At 39.1% G+C, this 20,437-nt stretch overlaps 1 protein-coding gene across 3 annotated transcripts in view; it reads right to left on the minus strand.

Moving 5' to 3' along the window:
• AKAP3 (A-kinase anchoring protein 3) overlaps window positions 1-20,437 on the minus strand; it is a 48,762-nt gene that overhangs the window by 20,961 nt on the left and 7,364 nt on the right. For 2 of the 3 annotated variants that reach the window (XM_078450145.2, XM_078450146.2), the window contains exons 4-5: window positions 19,061-19,156; window positions 573-2,921 (exon numbers count right to left, since the gene is read on the minus strand). In XM_078450145.2, the coding sequence (XP_078306271.1) occupies window positions 573-2,921; window positions 19,061-19,156 (2,445 nt within the window). The remainder of the gene's footprint in view (window positions 1-572; window positions 2,922-19,060; window positions 19,157-20,437) is intronic. The other variant, XM_078450147.2, reaches the window with a different exon arrangement.

Consider the following 20,437-nt stretch of genomic DNA (forward strand, 5'->3'; position numbering starts at 1 on the left):
CCCCAATACTTCCTAGACAATCAGCTGAGAGAATAATCACAGGTTTGAAAGGGTATGAGCCTGGATTCTTTACCCCACTCCCAACTCCCTCAACACATCCCCGGGATGCCTCCAAGCAGCTCCTTCTCATACTTTGGGAAATATACTGTCTTATCCAAACTTCAGCCTGAGGCCCAGACCTTTATCTGACTCTTGCTAAACCTCTTAGAGGTTTTTTTATCTGTGCATTCCCAACAATACATGCAGAAAAAAGTATATACACATATATATACACACACATACACACACACATACATATCACATACATGATATGTGATGAATATAAAACTTATCCCACTTATATATGTGATTATATAAGATCTATCCCTCTTTTCCCCATTTGATATGCTTCCTATTGGGCAAAATCTAATTTTACTTTATCCGTTATTTCTTCCAAGAGGCATCTTCAAATTCTTGCTGTCCCCATTCTACCCTTCTTGTGGCTATCTTCCCATTCAGAAAGAAAACAGAACTTAAAACCCCAGTTAACCCTTAATAGATCTCTCCAAATTCCTCTGACTCTACTTCCTTACCTTCTCCTGGATTCCTTCATCATCACCAGCAAAGTACAAAATAGGGACATTGAGTTCAGAGGCGGCTACCCACTGAAGTACGGCTTGGAGTTGCTTGTTCTGAACTGTGTCAGTTAGGTTATGATTGCTGACAATCACTTTGGGTGCTGCATACCCTTCAGGGGGCTGTCCTGATATACCTCTCAATTCATTATGGATAGCTTGATAGGCATTCTGCAGGACAGCCTCTGCTGTCCCTGTGCCCTTGACTGGTAAACACTCATATAAATTATCTGGGAAGGCTGAAGTTGGCCTGCTTGCATCCCCAGACTTATCATCTCCCAGCTCTGCCAAGGGAGAGTCACAGGACTTGGCAATAATGAGACATAACTTCATCACTGAATCCATCAGATATTCTACCATCTGCCCATTCATGTGGCCATCTAGCTGGTTAACAACCATCTTGGTCAGCCCAGCAAAGGTACCACCAGCCTCATCACCTTCACTTAATTTGATGGAAGAAGGGGTTACAGGTCTTTCACACTGGTAGTTATATTCTTCCTTAACTGGCTGTTCTGGTACCTTGGGTTCAGAGCTACGGTCACTCTTGAAAATGGTCTCACCAAGTAAATTCCGGATAAAGTTAAAGAAAACACTCTTTAGATCCTTCTTTTCTGCTTCATCTTGGTCACCTCCCATATGAGGAGACTTAAGGCTGGACTCATCAGGAACTTCAGGGGACTTGTTGGCAGGCAGGTTGGTGCTGCCAGCAGCTTCAAGGAAGCTCTGTGCATCCATGCTTCCTCCCTGTGCCAGGTGGTACTGAATCAGAAGTAAGGCTGATACGATCAGGTCCTTGGCCAAGGAGTCTGAACCACACATAAAATTCTCAGGTTTCTCTCGGCATTGCATAGGGGGGCTGAGGTTGCAAGTATCCAGAGGATATCCCAGGGGAATGTCTAGTACAGGCTTATACTGTTTGTTGGGAGCTGCAAACATTGCCCGTTGGAAACCCGGAGATTTTCCTTCTTTTTGCTGATTTTTATGCCAAAAGCTCAATCCCTCTTTGATAATGTGTTCACCCAGAGTTTCGGCACAAGTCTTCTTTTCTGGTTTGGATGCGGGAGAGTACATTTTTTCCCTCAATTTACCTTCAGATTTCATTGATGCAAAGTTTACATTTTGGTTTTTAGGGTCACCCATTCCTTTCATGGAGACAAGGGAGTAACTCCCAGACTTGTCTTTGGTTTTCCTGATAATTTCTGGAGGTTTCTTTGCAAACATCACGGTGTATAGCTTACCCAGCATGGCATCCATGATATCTGTGGCCTTCTGGCTTCCGTGAGAGAATAAACTTCTTTTCACAGCTGAGACAAAATCTGAATCAGTCATGAGGGTCCCTGTGACACTGTGGAGGTTCTTCATGAAGGAGTCAATGAGATCTGAGACGACCTCTTTTGCATGCTTGAGCAGTACCTTCTTTAGCAGGATGGTGGCAATAGTTGTGTCCTTCACTTGGATCTTCAGTGTCTTCATGATGGAAACCATCATATCAGATACCACACTGTTAGCATAGGTCATTATCCCTTGACTAACAGAAGCTGTAAAGTCATCAGGCCTTTCTTGCCCTCTGAACATCTTTCTCTCCCCAGGTAACCTTCCACCCTCTTTGGCATCACCTGCGTTACGAGATTCAAACACCTCCTTATAGAAGAAAGACTTCTTAGAAGCAGGCTTGTCATCTGGACCCTTGCTTTCTTTGGTGCTCTCCTTCATCTTCAGAGTGGTCTTATATTTCAAATGTGGGGGACTCCGTAATAATCCTGAGGCTCTGTCACCAGAGCCAGGAGTCTTATCTGAGGTAGCATTCTTGGAACATGCAGAGACTGTCTTGTTCACCAGATCTGATGCCACCTTACTCAAGCTTTTGTTGGGTATGGGCTCATCTCCTATGTACAATGACTGGTGGACACATTTGTTTTCAGAGCCATCTATCCTCTCATTGATCTCCTTGCGGGCCATGGCTATGACTAGATTTGTGAGGCGATTAGCATAGAAGGAAACTTCATCTACTGAACTCCCATTACCAAGTGGGACACTGGGGCCCTGGACAGGGATTTCTCTGTGCATCATCTCAAAATGCAATCTTCCTGGACTGCCCTTGGTTGTGGTATTGTAATAGTCCACAGAAAAACCACTGCGGGGGTCTCCTCCTGGGTTGCTCATTTCCCCGCCAAGTGAGGATTCTCCAGGCTTGAACCTAACATCTTGGAACCCTGCTGTACTTTTTTCCAGGTCTCTGCGGAGCCAGCTGAGCACTCTGATAGGATCAGTTGAGGCTTCCTTAAAAATAGACAAGGATTCATCCGACTATAACAGAGTAAAGATATGGGACATTCAGAACAACCTCAAAGATTAGTTACAAAAATGGTCACCTCTCTCAAGCCTTAACTGCTGCATCATCACAATAAAAGTAACCAACATTTATGGAGTACTTAGTATGTATCAGGCACTGTTATAAGTATTTTAATACTATTATCTCATTTAACATTATTTTGCAGTGAACTTAAATGTTAGCTCTCTCATTATCTGCATTTTACAGAGGAGGGAATTGAACAACTGAGAGATTCAGTTAGTTACTTATCTGAGGTTATACAGCTAATCACTGATGGAGCAGGAATTCCAACCTAGGCAGTCTGACTCTTGAGTCCCTACTGTCAGCCACTACATGATATTGCTTTTAACAACATACATCCTTAAGATCTGAAAAGTCAACAGCTACACAACAGAGTTAGCATTGGAACTGAATCCAGTTTTTATTATATTTATATTACTTGCTATTTCCTATGGTTTATCTGTTTTTATTTAGGTCTCTTACTACAACTATAGTCTTCAGAAAATTAGAGAATTCAAGGACAATTGTACATAATTGATCACTCTGCCAGGTACACAAGCACAATCTTGATATGTTAAATGGGGTCCAGTGGACTATTTGATATCACTTAAGTGAACAATCTAATTCATAATAGAGGAATTAATATCTGTGGATAATTTATTGGTTTTGAATGAATACAGATTCTTTAATGCACACTAGCTGTGATAAGCACATGTATATATAGTATATGTTTACATATTGTAATCTATAATTTTCACTTGGACACAGGCTAAAATAATATGTGAAAGTGTCCTATTTACTATCAAATGTAAAGGAGCAGTGTAATAGAGTAATGTCTGTCTAGGAATGACTACAAGTATCACCCATCTTTAAAGAATGATTTGGTTCACAGTAGTAACCACAGAAAGGTAGAAATATGAGTGATCTAAACATTTTCCTTTTTTGACATACCTTTGTGTTATTTGTTTCGTTGTGTTTTTAACTAACTCTATTAAAGTTTCTTAAGTTGGATACTTTATTATCTGAGTTTCCAGTTTCTTATCTGTCAAATGGGAATAACAGCAAACTCTTCATAGTATTATTATGAGGATTAAATGAGATAATTTATAACCATCAAAAAAATAATGATTTGTCATTTTAATTACCAAGTGTCATATAGTTACTAGATACTATTTCTTAAATACTTGTGTTTTCCGGGCACTGGACTAGGTGCTTTACACACATTATTTCACTTAATCTACATATATGCTCTACACTGGATGTATTACAATTCTAGTTTCATAGGTGACAAAATTGTAGCTTAGAGAAGATACATAAATTGGCTAGTATCTCAGAGCTACCATATGATGGAGTTTAGTATCCAAATACAGTTCTGACTCCAGAATTGGCTCTCCACACCTACAGTACATGGCTGTGTTTTAATGACTTGGAAAGAAGAGAAAAGCAGTTGTATCAGTCTGCTATGGGGCTGGTTTAAGGGATCCATGGGCCATGGCAGTTGGTGTAAAGTCCTCCTAGATGGTTCTCCTAATTTGAATAGTAGCTGTTTCAGGGAAATTTTGTACTTCAGTGGAAAACTATGCATAATCTTATAGCATAGTCTTCCACATCTTCTGATCCTCTTGGAGCTATTTTACAACTCTGTAGATAAGTGATAGCAATTCAATAGAATCCTTATTTACACATGTTAATTCTCAGAGAAGGTTCCACTGACTTCCTCCCCCACTGTGGAAAAGGTCAGTTTTGCCTACATTTGCACCTTCACTTCAATATCCCTGATCCATATATGTGGTTCTTTTCTTTGATTTTCCTTTGAACCTCACCAGTTCCTTGTTAATGATTAAAGAAAACCTTTAATGTGAGTTTATTTCTATACATATATGAAGCTTATTAATTCACCCTTCTCTGAAAATGATATTTTAATAGTTTTGGAAGTCTTTGCCAAGATGTCCAAAAGATTCATCTTGAGAGAATATTGAGGGAAGTGTACCAGGTACATTTTTTCTTTGACCCCAGAGATGAATTCAAGGTGGCAATAGAACTTTGCAGACATTTTCTTTTTTCTAGTTTTAATTTTCCTATGTACTGATTTTTCTTTTGGTTTTCATTTTGGTTCTTTTATGGCCAATAACCATTGGTGGCAGCAATGATCAAGAACTTGGTTTTATTGCTTAACCATTTTGTGATTCTTTAATGGAATAATTGTTATAGAGATTTATTTTCTATTGGGTAAGAGACAATGTATTTTTTTGCTCCTCTCAAGCTCAAAGTAATTAAGAATTTTGTGCCCACTTGGAAGGAGAAGAGCTCTTTGATTTATGCACATGTGATTTTTGTGTTTCTGTGTTTACTTTTGATGCATGGCTGAAAGTTCATTATTTTTTATTGAGATTTAATTGACATATAACATTATATTAGTTTCAGATTCAAATTATAATGATCCAATATTTGCATTATTGCAAAATGATCACCACCATAAGTCTAGTTAGCATCCATCACCATGCATAGTTCAAAACTATTTTTCTTGTGACGAGAACTTTTAAGATCTACTCTCTTTGCAACTTTCAGATATACAATATAGTATTATTAACTATGGTCACCATGCTATACATTAAATCCCCAGGATTTATTTATTTTATAGTTGGAAGTTTATACCTTTTGACCCTCTTCACCCATTTTGCTCACTCTCACACCACCCACCTCTGGCAGCCACCCACCTGTTCTCTGCATCTATGAGTCCCCCCCCTTTTTTTTAAGATTCTACATATAAGTGAGATCATATGGTATTTGTCTTTCTCTGTCTGACTTATTTCACTTAGCTTAATACCTTCTAGGTCCATCCATGTTATTGCAAATGGCAAGACTCCCTTCTTTTTATGGCTGGATAATATTCTGTTGTGTATTTTCTTTAGTGAGTCATCCATGGATGGACACTTAGGTTGCTTTCATGTATTGGTTATTGTAAATAATGCTGCAATAAACACAGGGGTGCAGGTATCTCTTAAAAATAGTGATTTTGTTTCCTTCAGATATACAAAGGAATTGCTGGATCATATGAAAATTATTAATTTTAATAATTTCCTCATGTGGTTACAATTAGTATTAAATGACATAATATGCACAAAACTGTGTAATCTTATGGTGGTGGATATGATTAATACTACTCCAACATTTCATGTTGAGATTAGATTTCAGAAGAGATAAGAGAAGATTAAGAGAAGTCAATAAGCTTGATGATACAGTGAAACATAGCTAGCCATCCATGGGAGTACTAGGGAATAAAACTTGACTTCCTGGGGTGCCTGGGTGGCTCACTCGGTTAGGTGTCTGACTTCGGTTCAGGTCATGATCTCACGGTTTGTGAATTAGAGCCCCATGTCCAGCTCTGTGCTGACAGCTCAGAACCTGGAGCCTGCTTCAGATTCTGTGTCTCCTCCTCTCTCTGCCCCTCCCCTGCTCATGCTCTGTTTCTGTCTCTCAATAATAAACGTTAAAAAAATTGAAAAAAAACCCAAACTTGACTTCCTGTATATATGGGAAGTACTGCCCTGGATGAAAAGAGAAGTACTGGAAGACAGTATGGCTAGGGATGTGTACTGTGATTCATTCCTATCAGACCAGGTAGGAGTTCACCTACTTGCTGAGCTTCTGTGATGAATTTTTTTTAACATTTTTTTTCTGGGGTGCCTGGGTCACTCAGCTGGTTAAGTGTCTGACTCTTGATTTCAGCTTAGGTCATGATCTTATAGTTTGTTAGTTCAAGCCCCACGTCAGGCTCTGTGCTGACAGCGCAGAGCCTGCTTGGGATTCTCTCTCTCTCTCTCTCTCTCTCTCTCTCTCTGCCCCTCACCCACTCGTGCTCTCTCTCAAATAAACTTACAAAAATTGTTTTTCTGAACCAAAGGTCAGTAAAAAGTGGGAGATTCTATATGGACATAATTTCGCTTTAAGAAGAAGTTTTAAGAAAGAGTGCTGCCTATAGGCATGTCCAAGAAAGGGACAGAGAAAAGGTGGTGGAGTCAGAGAGAGATAGCATTCAAGAAAGGAAAAATCACGTTCCAATACACAAACTATCCACCAGTAGGACCAACTTGATGGCCCTCTACTGCAGAGGTGATTTAGGGATTTAGGGGAGATGATGTGTAATACAAACTATCTGCATAATTCAATATGTATACAGTGTTTGTGTACAACACACTCTACTAGAAACTGTGGGACATGTAAAGATGAAACAAATATGATCTTGCCTTCTGGAAGCATAAAGTCCACTGTAGAGACAAAATATGAACACAAATATTACTAAATACTATGTGATCAGTGTTATAAAAGAATAAAAAGAGAGATGCTTAATGTTACACAAGGGGCAGATAATTTGGGGTGGGTGACTAGAAAAAGTAGTGGCATTTGAGATGGACTTTTAAACATTTTGGTAGTCAGATATAACAGGGTGGGTGTGGCAACAAAATGACATATGCAAAGTATAGTATTTGGGATAATGCTAGGTTTAAATCAAATAGCCCCTGAAGTGTCAGTGGTAGAAGAAAGTAGAGGTTTATTTCTCAATCACTTTGCTTACAGAGGACATTCAATGAGAAGCTTTCTTTGCAGTGACTCAGGCACCTAGGCTCTGCTTTTGCATGGTTTCACTCTCCTCAAAATCTATTCTTCAGGTTTATGGGGAAATATCAAGATCACAGAGAACTGAATGGGAGACTTTTGTGGTCCAGGCCTGGAAATGTCAAACACCACTTCTACCGATATTCCTTTTGTCTTTGTCTTTTGAAAGTTTGATTGTAATGTGTCTCAGCATGGGTCGCTTTGAGTTCATTTTTCTTGGAGTTTATTGAACTTTTTGGATGTTTATATTCATGCCTTTCTTCATATTTGCAAAGCTTTAAGCCATTATTTCCTCAAATATCCTCTCTGCCCTTTCTCTTTCTCTTCTCCTACTGGGACTCCCACAATGTGCTGTTTGTTTGATGGTGTCCCACAGGTTCCTTTGGCTCTGTTCACTTTTCTTCAATCTTTTTTCTTTCTGTTCCTTAGAGTTGATAATTTCCATTATCCTGTTTTCAAGTTTTCTGATTCCTTCTTCTGCCTGCTCAAACCTGCCTTTGAATCCCTTTAGTGAAATTTTCAATTCAGTTATTATACTTCTCATCTCCAGAATTTCTTTTAGGTTATCTCTAGGTTTTCTATCTCTTTTTGATATTTGCTTTTTGTTCACACATTGTTTTCTCAGTTTTCTCCACATGTTTCTTTTAGTTCTTTGGGCATCTTTTAGACAGCTGTTTTATAGTCTTTGTCCAGTGGACCTGCCATCAGGTCTTTTTCAGACACAGTTTCTGTTGACCTACTTTTTTTCCTTTGAGTGAGCCACATTACTCTGTTTCTTTGTATGCCTTGTGATTTTTGTTGAAAACTGGGCATTTGAATCTAATGGCTGCAAGTTTAGAATTGAGGCTATAAGCTATCAGTATTTGTCATTAAAAAAGAACATTAAGTGTAAGCAGTAGTATCTTCCTACTCCACATGATGCTATATTAGATTATAAAGTCTTAAATTAAAGGATCTCTATTCTGATTGGAAAAAGTATTCTTATAAAGGAATCTTAATCAGGTTAAGATTTTAGGAGCTTAAGTTCACATAAGTTAGGATAATCTTTGACAAACAAATTGAATTAAATAATTTTGAATTCATAAAAACAGCTATGTCTTTTATGATTTCTCAGTATTAAGTATAATGGAAGTATGCATTTTTATTTTACTTTGATATGTTCTTCATAAACTTATACAGGTTATAAAAATCCAATAATCTATATTACTTCTACTTAATGTTTAAGATCATGAAAAATATAAATTTGTGTTTAATTGACTTGAATGATTATTCGGACAAACTTTATTACAACAGTTATTATATTTTATGGTATTGTTGCTTGATTGTAAATTTCCAGCATCTTTAATGTAACTTAAAACATTGGTATTAAATTGAGTTAATTCATGGATATTAATTGGATACCTTGCTCATTTCTTTTTTTTTATTTTTTTCAATATATGAAATTTATTGTCAAATTGGTTTCCATACAACACCCAGTGCTCATCCCAAAAGGTTCCCTCCTCAATACCCATCACCCACCCTCCCCTCCCTCCCACCCCCCATCAACCCTCAGTTTGTTCTCAGTTTTTAAGAGTCTCTTATGCTTTGGCTCTCTCCCACTCTAACCTCTTTTTTTTTTTTTTTCCTTCCCCTCCCCCATGGGTTTCTGTTAAGTTTCTCAGGATCCACATAAGAGTGAAACCATATGGTATCTGTCTTTCTCTGTATGGCTTATTTCACTTAGCATAACACTCTCCAGTTTCATCCACGTTGCTACAAAGGGCCATATTTCGTTCTTTCTCATTGCCCTGTAGTACTCCATTGTGTATATAAACCACAATTTCTTTATCCATTCATCAGCTGATGGACATTTAGGCTCTTTCCATAATTTGGCTATTGTTGAGAGTGCTGCTATAAACATTGGGGTACAAGTGCCCCTATGCATCAGTACTCCTGTGTCCCTTGGGTAAATTCCTAGCAGTGCTATTGCTGGGTCATAGGGTAGGTCTATTTTTAATTTTCTGAGGAACCTCCACAGTTTTCCAGAGTGGCTGCACCAATTTGCATTCCCACCAACAGTGCAAGAGGGTTCCCGTTTCTCTACATCCTCTCCAGCATCTATAGTCTCCTGATTTGTTCATTTTGGCCACTCTGACTGGCGTGAGGTGATATCTGAGTGTGGTTTTGATTTGTATTTCCCTGATAAGGAGCGACGTTGAGCATCTTTTCATGTGCCTGTTGGCCATCCGGATGTCTTCTCTAGAGAAGTGTCTATTCATGTTTTCTGCCCATTTCTTCACTTGGTTATTTGTTTTTCGGGTGTGGAGTTTGATGAGCTCTTTATAGATTTTGGATACTAGCCCTTTGTCCGATATGTCATTTGCAAATATCTTTTCCCATTCCTTTGGTTGCCTTTTAGTTTTGTTGGTTGTTTCCTTTGCTGTGCAGAAGCTTTTTATCTTCATAAGGTCCCAGTAATTCACTTTTGCTTTTAATTCCCTTGCCTTTGGGGATGTGTCGAGTAAGAGATTGCTACGGCTGAGGTCAGAGAGGTCTTTTCCTGCTTTCTCCTCTAAGGTTTTGATGGTTTCCTGTCTCACATTCAGGTCCTTTATCCAGTTTGAGTTTATTTTTGTGAATGGTGTGAGAAAGTGGTCTAGTTTCAACCTTCTGCATGTTGCTGTCCAGTTTTCCCAGCACCATTTGTTAAAGAGACTGTCTTTTTTCCATTGGATGTTCTTTCCTGCTTTGTCAAAGATGAGTTGGCCATACGTTTGTGGGTCTAGTTCTGGGGTTTCTATTCTATTCCATTGGTCTATGTGTCTGTTTTTGTGCCAATACCATGCTGTCTTGATGATGACAGCTTTGTAGTAGAGGCTAAAGTCTGGGATTGTGATGCCTCCTGCTTTGGTCTTCTTCTTCAAAATTACTTTGGCTATTCGGGGCCTTTTGTGGTTCCATGTGAATTTTAGGATTGCTTGTTCTAGTTTCGAGAAGAATGCTGGTGCAATTTTGATTGGGATTGCATTGAATGTGTAGATAGCTTTGGGTAGTATTGACATTTTAACAATATTTATTCTTCCAATCCATGAGCAGGGAATGTCTTTCCATTTCTTTATATCTTCTTCAATTTCCTTCATAAGCTTTCTATAGTTTTCAGCATACAGATCTTTTACATCTTTGGTTAGATTTATTCCTAGGTATTTTATGCTTCTTGGTGCAATTGTGAATGGGATCAGTTTCTTTATTTGTCTTTCTGTTGCTTCATTGTTAGTGTATAAGAATTCAACTGATTTCTGTACACTGATTTTGTATCCTGCAACTTTGCTGAATTCATGTATCAGTTCTAGCAGACTTTTGGTGGAGTCTATCGGATTTTCCATGTATAGTATCATGTCATCTGCAAAAAGTGAAAGCTTGACTTCATCTTTGCCAGTTTTGATGCCTTTGATTTCCTCTTGTCTGATTGCTGAAGCTAGAACTTCCAGCACTATGTTAAACAACAGCAGTGAGAGTGGGCATCCCTGTCGTGTTCCTGATCTTAGGGAAAAAGCTCTCAGTTTTTCACCATTGAGGATGATGTTAGCTGTGGGCTTTTCATAAATGGCTTTTATGATCTTTAAGTATGTTCCTTCTATCCCGACTTTCTCAAGGGTTTTTATTAAGAAAGGGTGCTGGATTTTGTCAAAGGCCTTTTCTGCATCAATTGACAGGATCATATAGTTCTTATCTTTTCTTTTATTAATGTGATGTATCACGTTGATTGATTTGCGAATGTTGAACCAGCCCTGCATCCCAGGAATGAATCCCACTTGATCATGGTGAATAATTCTTTTTATATGCTGTTGAATTCGATTTGCTAGTATCTTATTGAGAATTTTTGCATCCATATTCATCAGGGATATTGGCCTGTAGTTCTCTTTTTTTACTGGGTCTCTGTCTGGTTTAGGGATCAAAATAATACTGCCTTCATAGAATGAGTCTGGAAGTTTTCCTTCCCTTTCTATTTCTTGGAATAGCTTGAGAAGGATAGGTATTATCTCTGCTTTAAACGTCTGGTAGAACTCCCCTGGGAAGCCATCTGGTCCTGGACTCTTATTTGTTGGGAGATTTTTGATAACCGATTCAATTTCTTCACTGGTTATGGGTCCAGCACATTGGAAGAGTGTGGGTGTTTAGGAATTTGTCCATTTCTTCCAGGTTGTCCAGTTTGTTGGCATATAATTTTTCATAGTATTCCCTGATAATTGTTTGTATCTCTGAGGGATTGGTTGTAATAATTCCATTTTCATTCATGATTTTATCTATTTGGGTCATCTCCCTTTTCTTTTTGAGAAGCCTGGCTAGAGGTTTGTCAATTTTGTTTATTTTTTCAGAAAACCAACTCTTGGTTTCGTTGATCTGCTCTACAGTTTTTTTAGATTCTGTATTGTTTATTTCTGCTCTGATCTTTATTATTTCTCTTCTTCTGCTGGGTTTACGCTGCCTTTGCTGTTCTACTTCTATTTCCTTTAGGTGTGCTGTTAGATTTTGTATTTGGGATTTTTCTTGTTTCTTGAGATAGGCCTGGATTGCAATGTATTTTCCTCTCAGGACTGCCTTCGCTGCGTCCCAAAGCGTTTGGATTGTTGTATTTTCATTTTTGTTTGTTTCCATATATTTTTTGATTTCTTCTCTAATTGCCTGGTTGACCCACTCATTCTTTAGTAGGGTGTTCTTTAACATCCATGCTTTTGGAGGTTTTCCAGACTTTTGCCTGTGGTTGATTTCAAGCTTCATAGCATTGTGGTCTGAAAGTATGCATGGTATAATTTCAATTCTTGTATACTTATGAAGGGCTGTTTTGTGACCCAGTATATGATCTATCTTGGAGAATGTTCCATGTGCACTCGAGAAGAAAGTATATTCTGCTGCTTTGGGATGCAGAGTTCTAAATATATCTGTCAAGTCCATCTGATCCATCTGATCATTCAGGGCCCTTGTTTCTTTATTGACCGTGTGTCTAGATGATATATCCATTTCTGTAAGTGGAGTGTTAAAGTCCCCTGCAATTACCACATTCTTATCAATAAGGTTGTTTATGTTTATGAGTAATTGTTTTATATACTTGGGGGCTCCTGTATTCCGCGCATAGACATTTATAACTGTTAGCTCTTCCTGATGGATAGACCCTGTAATTATTATATAATGCCCTTCTTCATCTCTTGTTACAGCCTTTAATTTAAAGTCTAGTTTGTCTGATATAAGTATGGTAACTCCAGCTTTCTTTTGGCTTCCAGTAGCATGATAAATAGTTCTCCATCCCCTCACTCTCAATCTAAAGGTGTCCTCAGGTCTAAAATGAATCTCTTGTAGACAGCAAATAGATGGGTCTTGTTTTTTTATCCATTCTGATACCCTATGTCTTTTGGTTGGCGCATTTAGTCCATTTACATTTAGTGTTATTATAGAAAGATACGGGTTTAGAGTCATTGTGATGTCTGTATGATTTATGCTTGTAGTGATGTCTCTGGTACTTTGTCTCACAGGATTCCCCTTAGGATCTCTTGTAGGGCTGGTTTAGTGGTGACAAATTCCTTCAGTTTTTGTTTTTTTGGGAAGACGTTTATCTCTCCTTCTATTCTAAATGACAGACTTGCTGGATAAAGGATTCTCAGCTGCATATTTTTCCTGTTCATCACATTGAAGATCTCCTGCCATGCCTTTCTGGCCTGCCAAGTTTCAAAAGAGAGATCAGTCACAAGTCTTATAGGTCTCCCTTTATATGTTAGGGCACGTTTATCCCTTGCTGCTTTCAGAATTTTCTCTTTATCCTTGTATTTTGCCAGTTTCACTATGATATGTCGTGCAGAAGATTGATTCAAGTTACGTCTGAAGGGAGTTCTCTGTGCCTCTTGGATTTCAATGCCTTTTTCCTTCCCCAGTTCAGGGAAGTTCTCAGCTATTATTTCTTCAAGTACACCTTCAGCACCTTTCCCTCTCTCTTCCTCCTCTGGGATACCAATTATGCGTATACTATTTCTTTTTAGTGTATCATTTAGTTCTCTAATTTTCCCCTCATATTCCTGGATTTCTTTATCTTTTTCTCAGCTTCCTCTTTTTCCATAATTTTATCTTCTAGTTCACCTATTCTCTCCTCTGCCTCTTCAATCCGAGCCGTGGTCGTTTCCATTTTTTTTTTTTTTTTTTTTAATTTTTTTTTTCAACGTTTTTTATTTATTATTTTTGGGACAGAGAGAGACAGAGCATGAACGGGGGAGGGGCAGAGAGAGAGGGAGACACAGAATCGGAAACAGGCTCCAGGCTCCGAGCCATCAGCCCAGAGCCTGACGCGGGGCTCAAACTCACAGACCGCGAGATCGTGACCTGGCTGAAGTCGGACGCCCAACCGACTGCGCCACCCAGGCGCCCCTCCATTTTATTTTGTATGTCGTTTAAAGCATTTTTCAGCTCCTCCTGACTGTTCCTTAGTTCCTTGATCTCTGTAGCAAGAGATTCTCTGCTGTCCTCTATACTGTTTTCAAGCCCAGCAATTAATTTTATGACTATTATTCTAAATTCACTTTCTGTTATATTATTTAAATCCTTTTTGATCAGTTCATTGGCTGTTTTTATTTCCTGGAGATTCTTTTGAGGGGAATTCTTCCGTTTGGTCATTTTGGAGAGTCCCTGGAGTGGTGCGGACCTGCAGGGCACTTCCCCTGTGCTGTGGTGTATCACTGGAGTTGGTGGGCGGGGCCGCAGTCAGACCTGATGTCTGCCCCCAGCCCACCGATGGGGCCACAGTCAGACTGGTGTGTGCCTTCTCTTCCCCTCTCCTAGGGGCGGGATTCACTGTGGGGTGGTGTGGCCCGTCTGGGCTACTTGCACACTGCCAGGCTTGTGGTGCTGGTGATCTTCTGGTGTATTAGCTGGGGTGATCGGCAAGGTGCACAGGGGTGGGAGCGGCAGACTCAGCTTGCTTATCCTTCGATGATCCGCTTTGGGAGGGGCTCTGCGGCACCGGGAGGGAGTCAGACCTGCTGCCGGAGGGATGGATCCGCAGAAGCACAGCGTTGGGTGTTTGCGCGGTGCAAGCGAGTTCCCTGGCAGGAACTGGTTCCCTTTGGGATTTTGGCTGGGCGATGGGCAAGGGAGATGGCGCTGGCGAGCACCTTTGTTCCCTGTCAAACTGAGCTCTGTCCTCCCGGGGCTCAGCAATTCTCCCTCCCTTTGTCCTCCAGCCTTCCAGCTTTCCGAGCAGAGCTGTTAACTTATGACCTCCCAGATGCTAAGTCCCCTTGCTGTCGGAACACACTCCGTCCGGCCCCTCCGCTTTTGCAAGCCAGACTCGGGGGCTCTGCTTGGCCGGTGGGCTGCCCCTCCGCCCCGGCTTCCTCCCGCCAGTCCGTGGAGCGCACACAGCCTCGCCGCCCTTCCTACCCTCTTCCGTGGGCCTCTCCTCTGCACTTGGCTCCGGAGACTCCTTTCTACTAATCCTCTGGCAGTTTTCTGGGTTCTTTAGGCAGGTGTAGGTGGAATCTAAGTGATCAGCAGGACGCGCGGTGAGCCCAGCGTCCTCCTATGCCGCCATCTTCCGACGATCCCCCCCCTACCTTGCTCATTTCTAAGATAGAATACTGAAACATTGATGGCTAAAAATAGTTTGTATGCTTTTCTTATTTTTTATTATGATAGAGAGGCTATATCTTTGGGTCTGTTAATGTGTCTACTTCTGCCACTTGGTTATGTGAGGGATGTAAATGGCTGTGGAAGTTGTTTCATGTGTGCTCATGAGTTCGGCTAGTCTGCGCTTTAGTTTGTGTGTAACAGTTCACAATTGTATACCTACCCCTCCCCACATTGTGTGTGTGTGTGTGTGTGTGTGTGTGTGTGTGATAGAAAAAAATGGAAAGTACTTGGCCTAAACATTTTTATTAGTATCACTTAACTATTTTTATGAACATTGGTTTCACGGAAATCCAGCTGTGTACAGGCGAGTTTTTCTAGGAACTACAGGTGAAACCTGGTAGGAAGAGTTTGTTAGTCTCAACTTCCTAGTCTCAGGATATCAAATGATGGAGGCCTTTAAAAGTCCAACCTGAGATTCCTTATGAAAACTTCCAGTAAAGCAAACTTAAGGCCTATCTGGTTGCTATACCTATGTAAATAATCAGACCAAATCTGGTGAAATTAGCCTTCTTTTGTGATCAAAAGTTACCTTATTTTGAGATTTATCAAAATGTAGGCAACTAAGGTAAAAAGATCTGCCCTCCAGTAGAAAATGATGCATTCCCTATAGTCTATAGTTTATAGACTAAGCATTGTTTACAGCCCTCCACATAATCTGATTCTGATTCTATGGGAGCTATTTTACAACTGTGAGCTGTAGGTAGTTGAACGACAATGCAGAATAATTCTACATGTCTGTGGACACATAAATTCTGTCTAGTGGAGGTTCAGCTGATTTCCCTTCTGCACTGTGGAAGAGGCCAGTTTTGCCATTCATTTCAATATTTCTGATCTATAATATATCTTTTTTTTATTCTCCTTTGAACTGGTTGTAACACCTCACCAATTTCCTCATTAATGAGTTAAATAAAATCTTTAACATGTGTTCATTTTAATATCTGATTGGGAGTCCTGATTTTACCTTTTGAAAATTATCCTTCAATATTACCTACTTATTTAAAGATAGGCACACTATCTGCAAATAGACATGTTCCATAATTGGGCTGTAACATGTACAGGGAAGTCTTATAATGCAGATGTAGAGTTTATTTCTCTTATCTTTTTCAATTCTTTTCACAGAACATTGAAAAAATTATAGCATAGCATACAACTTTTTGATAGAGTATAAAGAACTGTTAGCTGGTTGTGTTTATAGGTTTTTATTGCCTATTTACATTTTTAAACCTAAAAAGTGTGCACCTTATATCTATTATTCCACTCTATCCAGAACTTTGCAAAAGTGGTTGATGAGGCCATAATGACTGACTGAAAGACTAATCACATGACTTTTTCTATCAATGAAGTCTACAATCAAACATCTATATCTTCCAAACCCCATTGCCCTCTTGCAACCTTTAATTCTTTCTCTTCTTATACAGTAGTATCATGAACAGGTGGGAAGGTGAATGCCAAATTATTTCTGAGTCTTTCTTTTAAAAAAATTTTTTTAACGATTTATTTATATTTGAGAGAGAGAGAGAGCGCATGCGAGAGAGAGAGAGAGAGAGAGAGAGAGAGAGAGCAGGGGAAAGGCAAAAAGAGAGGGAGACACAGAATCCGAAACAGGCTCCTGGCTTTTGAGCTGTTAGCACAAAGCCCAATGCAGGGCTTAAACTCACAAACTGTGAGATCATGACCTAAGCCAAAGTCAAATGCTTAACCAACTGAGACACCCAGGTGTCTAATTTTGAGTCTTTCTTTCTTTTATTTTATTTTTTTAACGTTTATTTATTTTTGAGACAGAGAGAGACAGAGCATGAACGGGGGAGGGTCAGAGAGAGGGAGACACAGAATCTGAAACAGGCTCCAGGCTCTGAGCTGTCAGCACAGAGCCTGATGCGGGGCTCGAACTCACGGAGTGCGAGATCATGACCTGAGCCGAAGTCGGCCGCTTAACCGACTAAGCCACCCAGGCGCCCCTCTGAGTCTTTCTTAATCAAGGCCAGGGAAAATTTTCACATCCATGAAAGAGAACATAAAAAGGGTTAAGGGTTTTAACTTTCTCTCCTCAGCCATCTTCTGCTCCAGTACTTTAGTTTGAAGTTAACATATATAGCTCCCATTCTATTCTTCTTCACCTCTAGCTCTGCTAAGCATACTTTATGAAATTTTCCTTGACAACCTCCGACTTGGATCTATTATTTAAAAATCTATAGCAATTACTGCCAGAAAATCCATTTGGCAAATGGATAATTTGGGTCTACTGGTTATTTAGATATAATTAGGGTCTACTGGTTATTTAGAACTTTTATATTATATTTATATTTCACGTGTATAGTTTTTATTTCCCCAATTAATGGCAAGGTCTATGAGGGCAGAAACTGTTTTTATTTATTTATTGTTGCATACCCCAGAGTGTTCCTTCCTTAATGATAAATCGTGACTGTTTTTTTAATTTGATTTAGTATTAAAATTGATCTTTTGTTTTTCTACAGGAAAGAGCAAAGGTAAAGAAAAGATCTAATAGAAGCAGTTTTGATTGACACTTACTCTATAGTAATTGGATATTCATTATCTATATGTCTTAATGTTTTGTGCAGATTTGTTAGTGTTTTCTCTCTTAGGCTATATAAGATAGACCAAATAGATTTTGAATAAATAGATGGGTCATGCAACATTACATGCAAATAGGTGTTTGATAAATATTGATACTAAGGATGAGAATCACCACAGTGATTCCATTAGATTATGAAACCCTTAAATTAAGAAAAAGAATTCTGTCTAACCTGTTTTTATATCTTTGACCCTAAGACTAAGCACAGAGTCTGTGCCAGTCATCCACATTGTCTCTCACCTCCAAGTCTACCATGCTTTGCCTTGCTCTGTGACACTGGAATTGGACCCCTTTTAACATTTTTTCTTTGGCAACTGGCTTTGTTAGTACAGGGCACTGGAGAGACACTGAACTTCTGGCCCACTTGCACCTTCTGGCAAATGTATTCTGCACCAGCAGGCTAGTGCTCCTGTGGCAGCCACACTCTGTCCAAAGAAATCTGAAGCTGCCTTGGTTGAAGGAGAAGGAGCTTCTGTGAGTTCTTAGTCTCTTCCTGTTCACTCTCTTGCAGCCTAGGGGTAGTGGCTTCTCTCTACACTTGCTACTTCTGGAACTCTTACAGTTTTCTTTTACAGCTTTTAGTGGTTAACTTAGTTAATTGTCTTTCATTAAATTAAAAAAAATTTAATGTTTATTTATTTTGGGAGGTGAGGGAGAGAGAAATGGAGGATCTGAAGCAGGCTCTGTGCTGACAGCAAGATCACAACCTGAGCCAAAGTCAGATGCTCAACCAACTGAGCATCCAGGAACCCCTCACTAAATTTTTTAATATCAAATTACTTGATATGGTTTCCATCTTCTAACTAAACCCTGATTTATAGTGCCTGACACTAAGTACTTAATAAATGTTTGTTGGCTGATGAAGGCAGAATGATAATGTTACTTAGATGAGAATTTATGCTTTTGAGAATTTTGAGGTGTTCTACATTTTGGAAAATAGTTTGTGAACTTTTGAGACATTTCTGTTTGAAATCCAATCCCTTTCTGTTTAAAAACTAACAAAATTTTACAGCTGTAATATATGTTTTGCATTAATTATACTATATTTCTTCTATGAAATTACCATATTATAGAATTTACCCCCAAAACAATATGGATGGTAACTTTTTGTTCTAGAGGAATTCATATTTTTCCCCAAGAATTTCACCATTGAAAATAAGAGGTGGGGTAGTGGTGGTAGAGAGAGTAAGGCTACTCTTAATAGTACTCCACTTATTCCTAATTTAGTATCTATAAAAAGTGGTTGACCCTTACCATTTTCCAGTCTTGGGCTTGGCTGTCTCCAGGAGTATAAACATCAACTTTGCATACTCCATTTTGGCTTTGTAGCCAGTCAACCCTATCTGACATCTGGAAGTAGAAAAAAAATGAGAAAGGGTCATCAAAGGGACAGGTTACATGAACATAAAGAGAAATAGGCAAATGGCTGAGGTGTGGAAAATAGGAGCAATGCTTTCAATAGAGAGACCTATCCCAAAAGCTACTTCAACCCACCGAACTCTGGATCTCTTCATCCTCAGCTGTCAACTGCAGGAAGATTTCTTAAATATATGTGTCTCTAGTACGGAAGCTGGTGCTTGGTATATGTAGATGTGCTTAATACAGATTTGTTCATAAATGAACGTATGTAGCCATGTGTTCTGCTCTATGTGTTCTTGCTTGATAACCCTTCCACATCCTGGATTTTCAGTAGACACTCAAAACTCAATGTGATCAAAATAGAATTAATTTGTGTCTTTCTGCCTGTTGTTGTCCCACCAACTTTTTTTTTTTTTGCCCACCAGCTTATTTTTAAAGTAATATATGCTTAATTTTCATTAATTTCTAGAGCACTAGCTTAACTTACATTAACAATAAGTCTAGTAGATCCTCCTTAAGACCAATCCCTCCTCCAAGTAGCCAAGGATCCTGGGGGAATTCTTAGTCTCCATGGTTCAGCCAATATTCTTGAGGCCAAGAGAAAAGAGATACCACATGCACCATCCAATGGGCCTTTGCGTGGATGCCCTTGCTGATACTGACTGTACTATAGCTCTCCCAATACTTTGCTCTACTCCCTAATCTCAATAATGGCACTGCCATCTAGCTAGTCTTCCAAACCAGAAAGCTGATAATCATTTTAGTTGTTTTCTCCCACCACAAGCCTCCATCTAGCTGCTACCACTGTCTTCTTTCATTTGTTGCCATTTGTCATGAAAGAATTGCTTATACTTGCTTTTGGCTCACCTCAAAATTTAGTGTAATAGCCCCTATTCTTATATTCCTTGCCGTACTCTTGTCCACTTTCCATACCATTGCATCTTATTTGATAGTCTTCAAAAATATGGCCAATTATCATAATATTTGTCCACTGCTAATCTACAAGTATGAGAAGCTTCTCTTTGACCTCTTTTTCCATGCCAGATTTCCATTACCAGGCTTCCATACTGAAGTTCCCTGCTTTCATTACAAACTTTGCTTACATCTATACTTCTCAATAAGGTAGAATAAGCCAATATTTCCTCTCTAATGTGCCTAAACATTTTTATTAAGCAGATATACAGATTCATATTTGATTTGCACAAAGCAAAGCAAGTATTTAAAATTGTTATAAGTTGTTTTAAACTGTTACAGTAAAGTCCAAAAGCTCAT

Source organism: Panthera onca, chromosome B4 (genome assembly GCF_046562875.1).
Source record: "Panthera onca isolate mPanOnc1 chromosome B4, mPanOnc1 haplotype 2, whole genome shotgun sequence".
NCBI classification, from domain to species: domain Eukaryota; kingdom Metazoa; phylum Chordata; class Mammalia; order Carnivora; family Felidae; genus Panthera; species Panthera onca.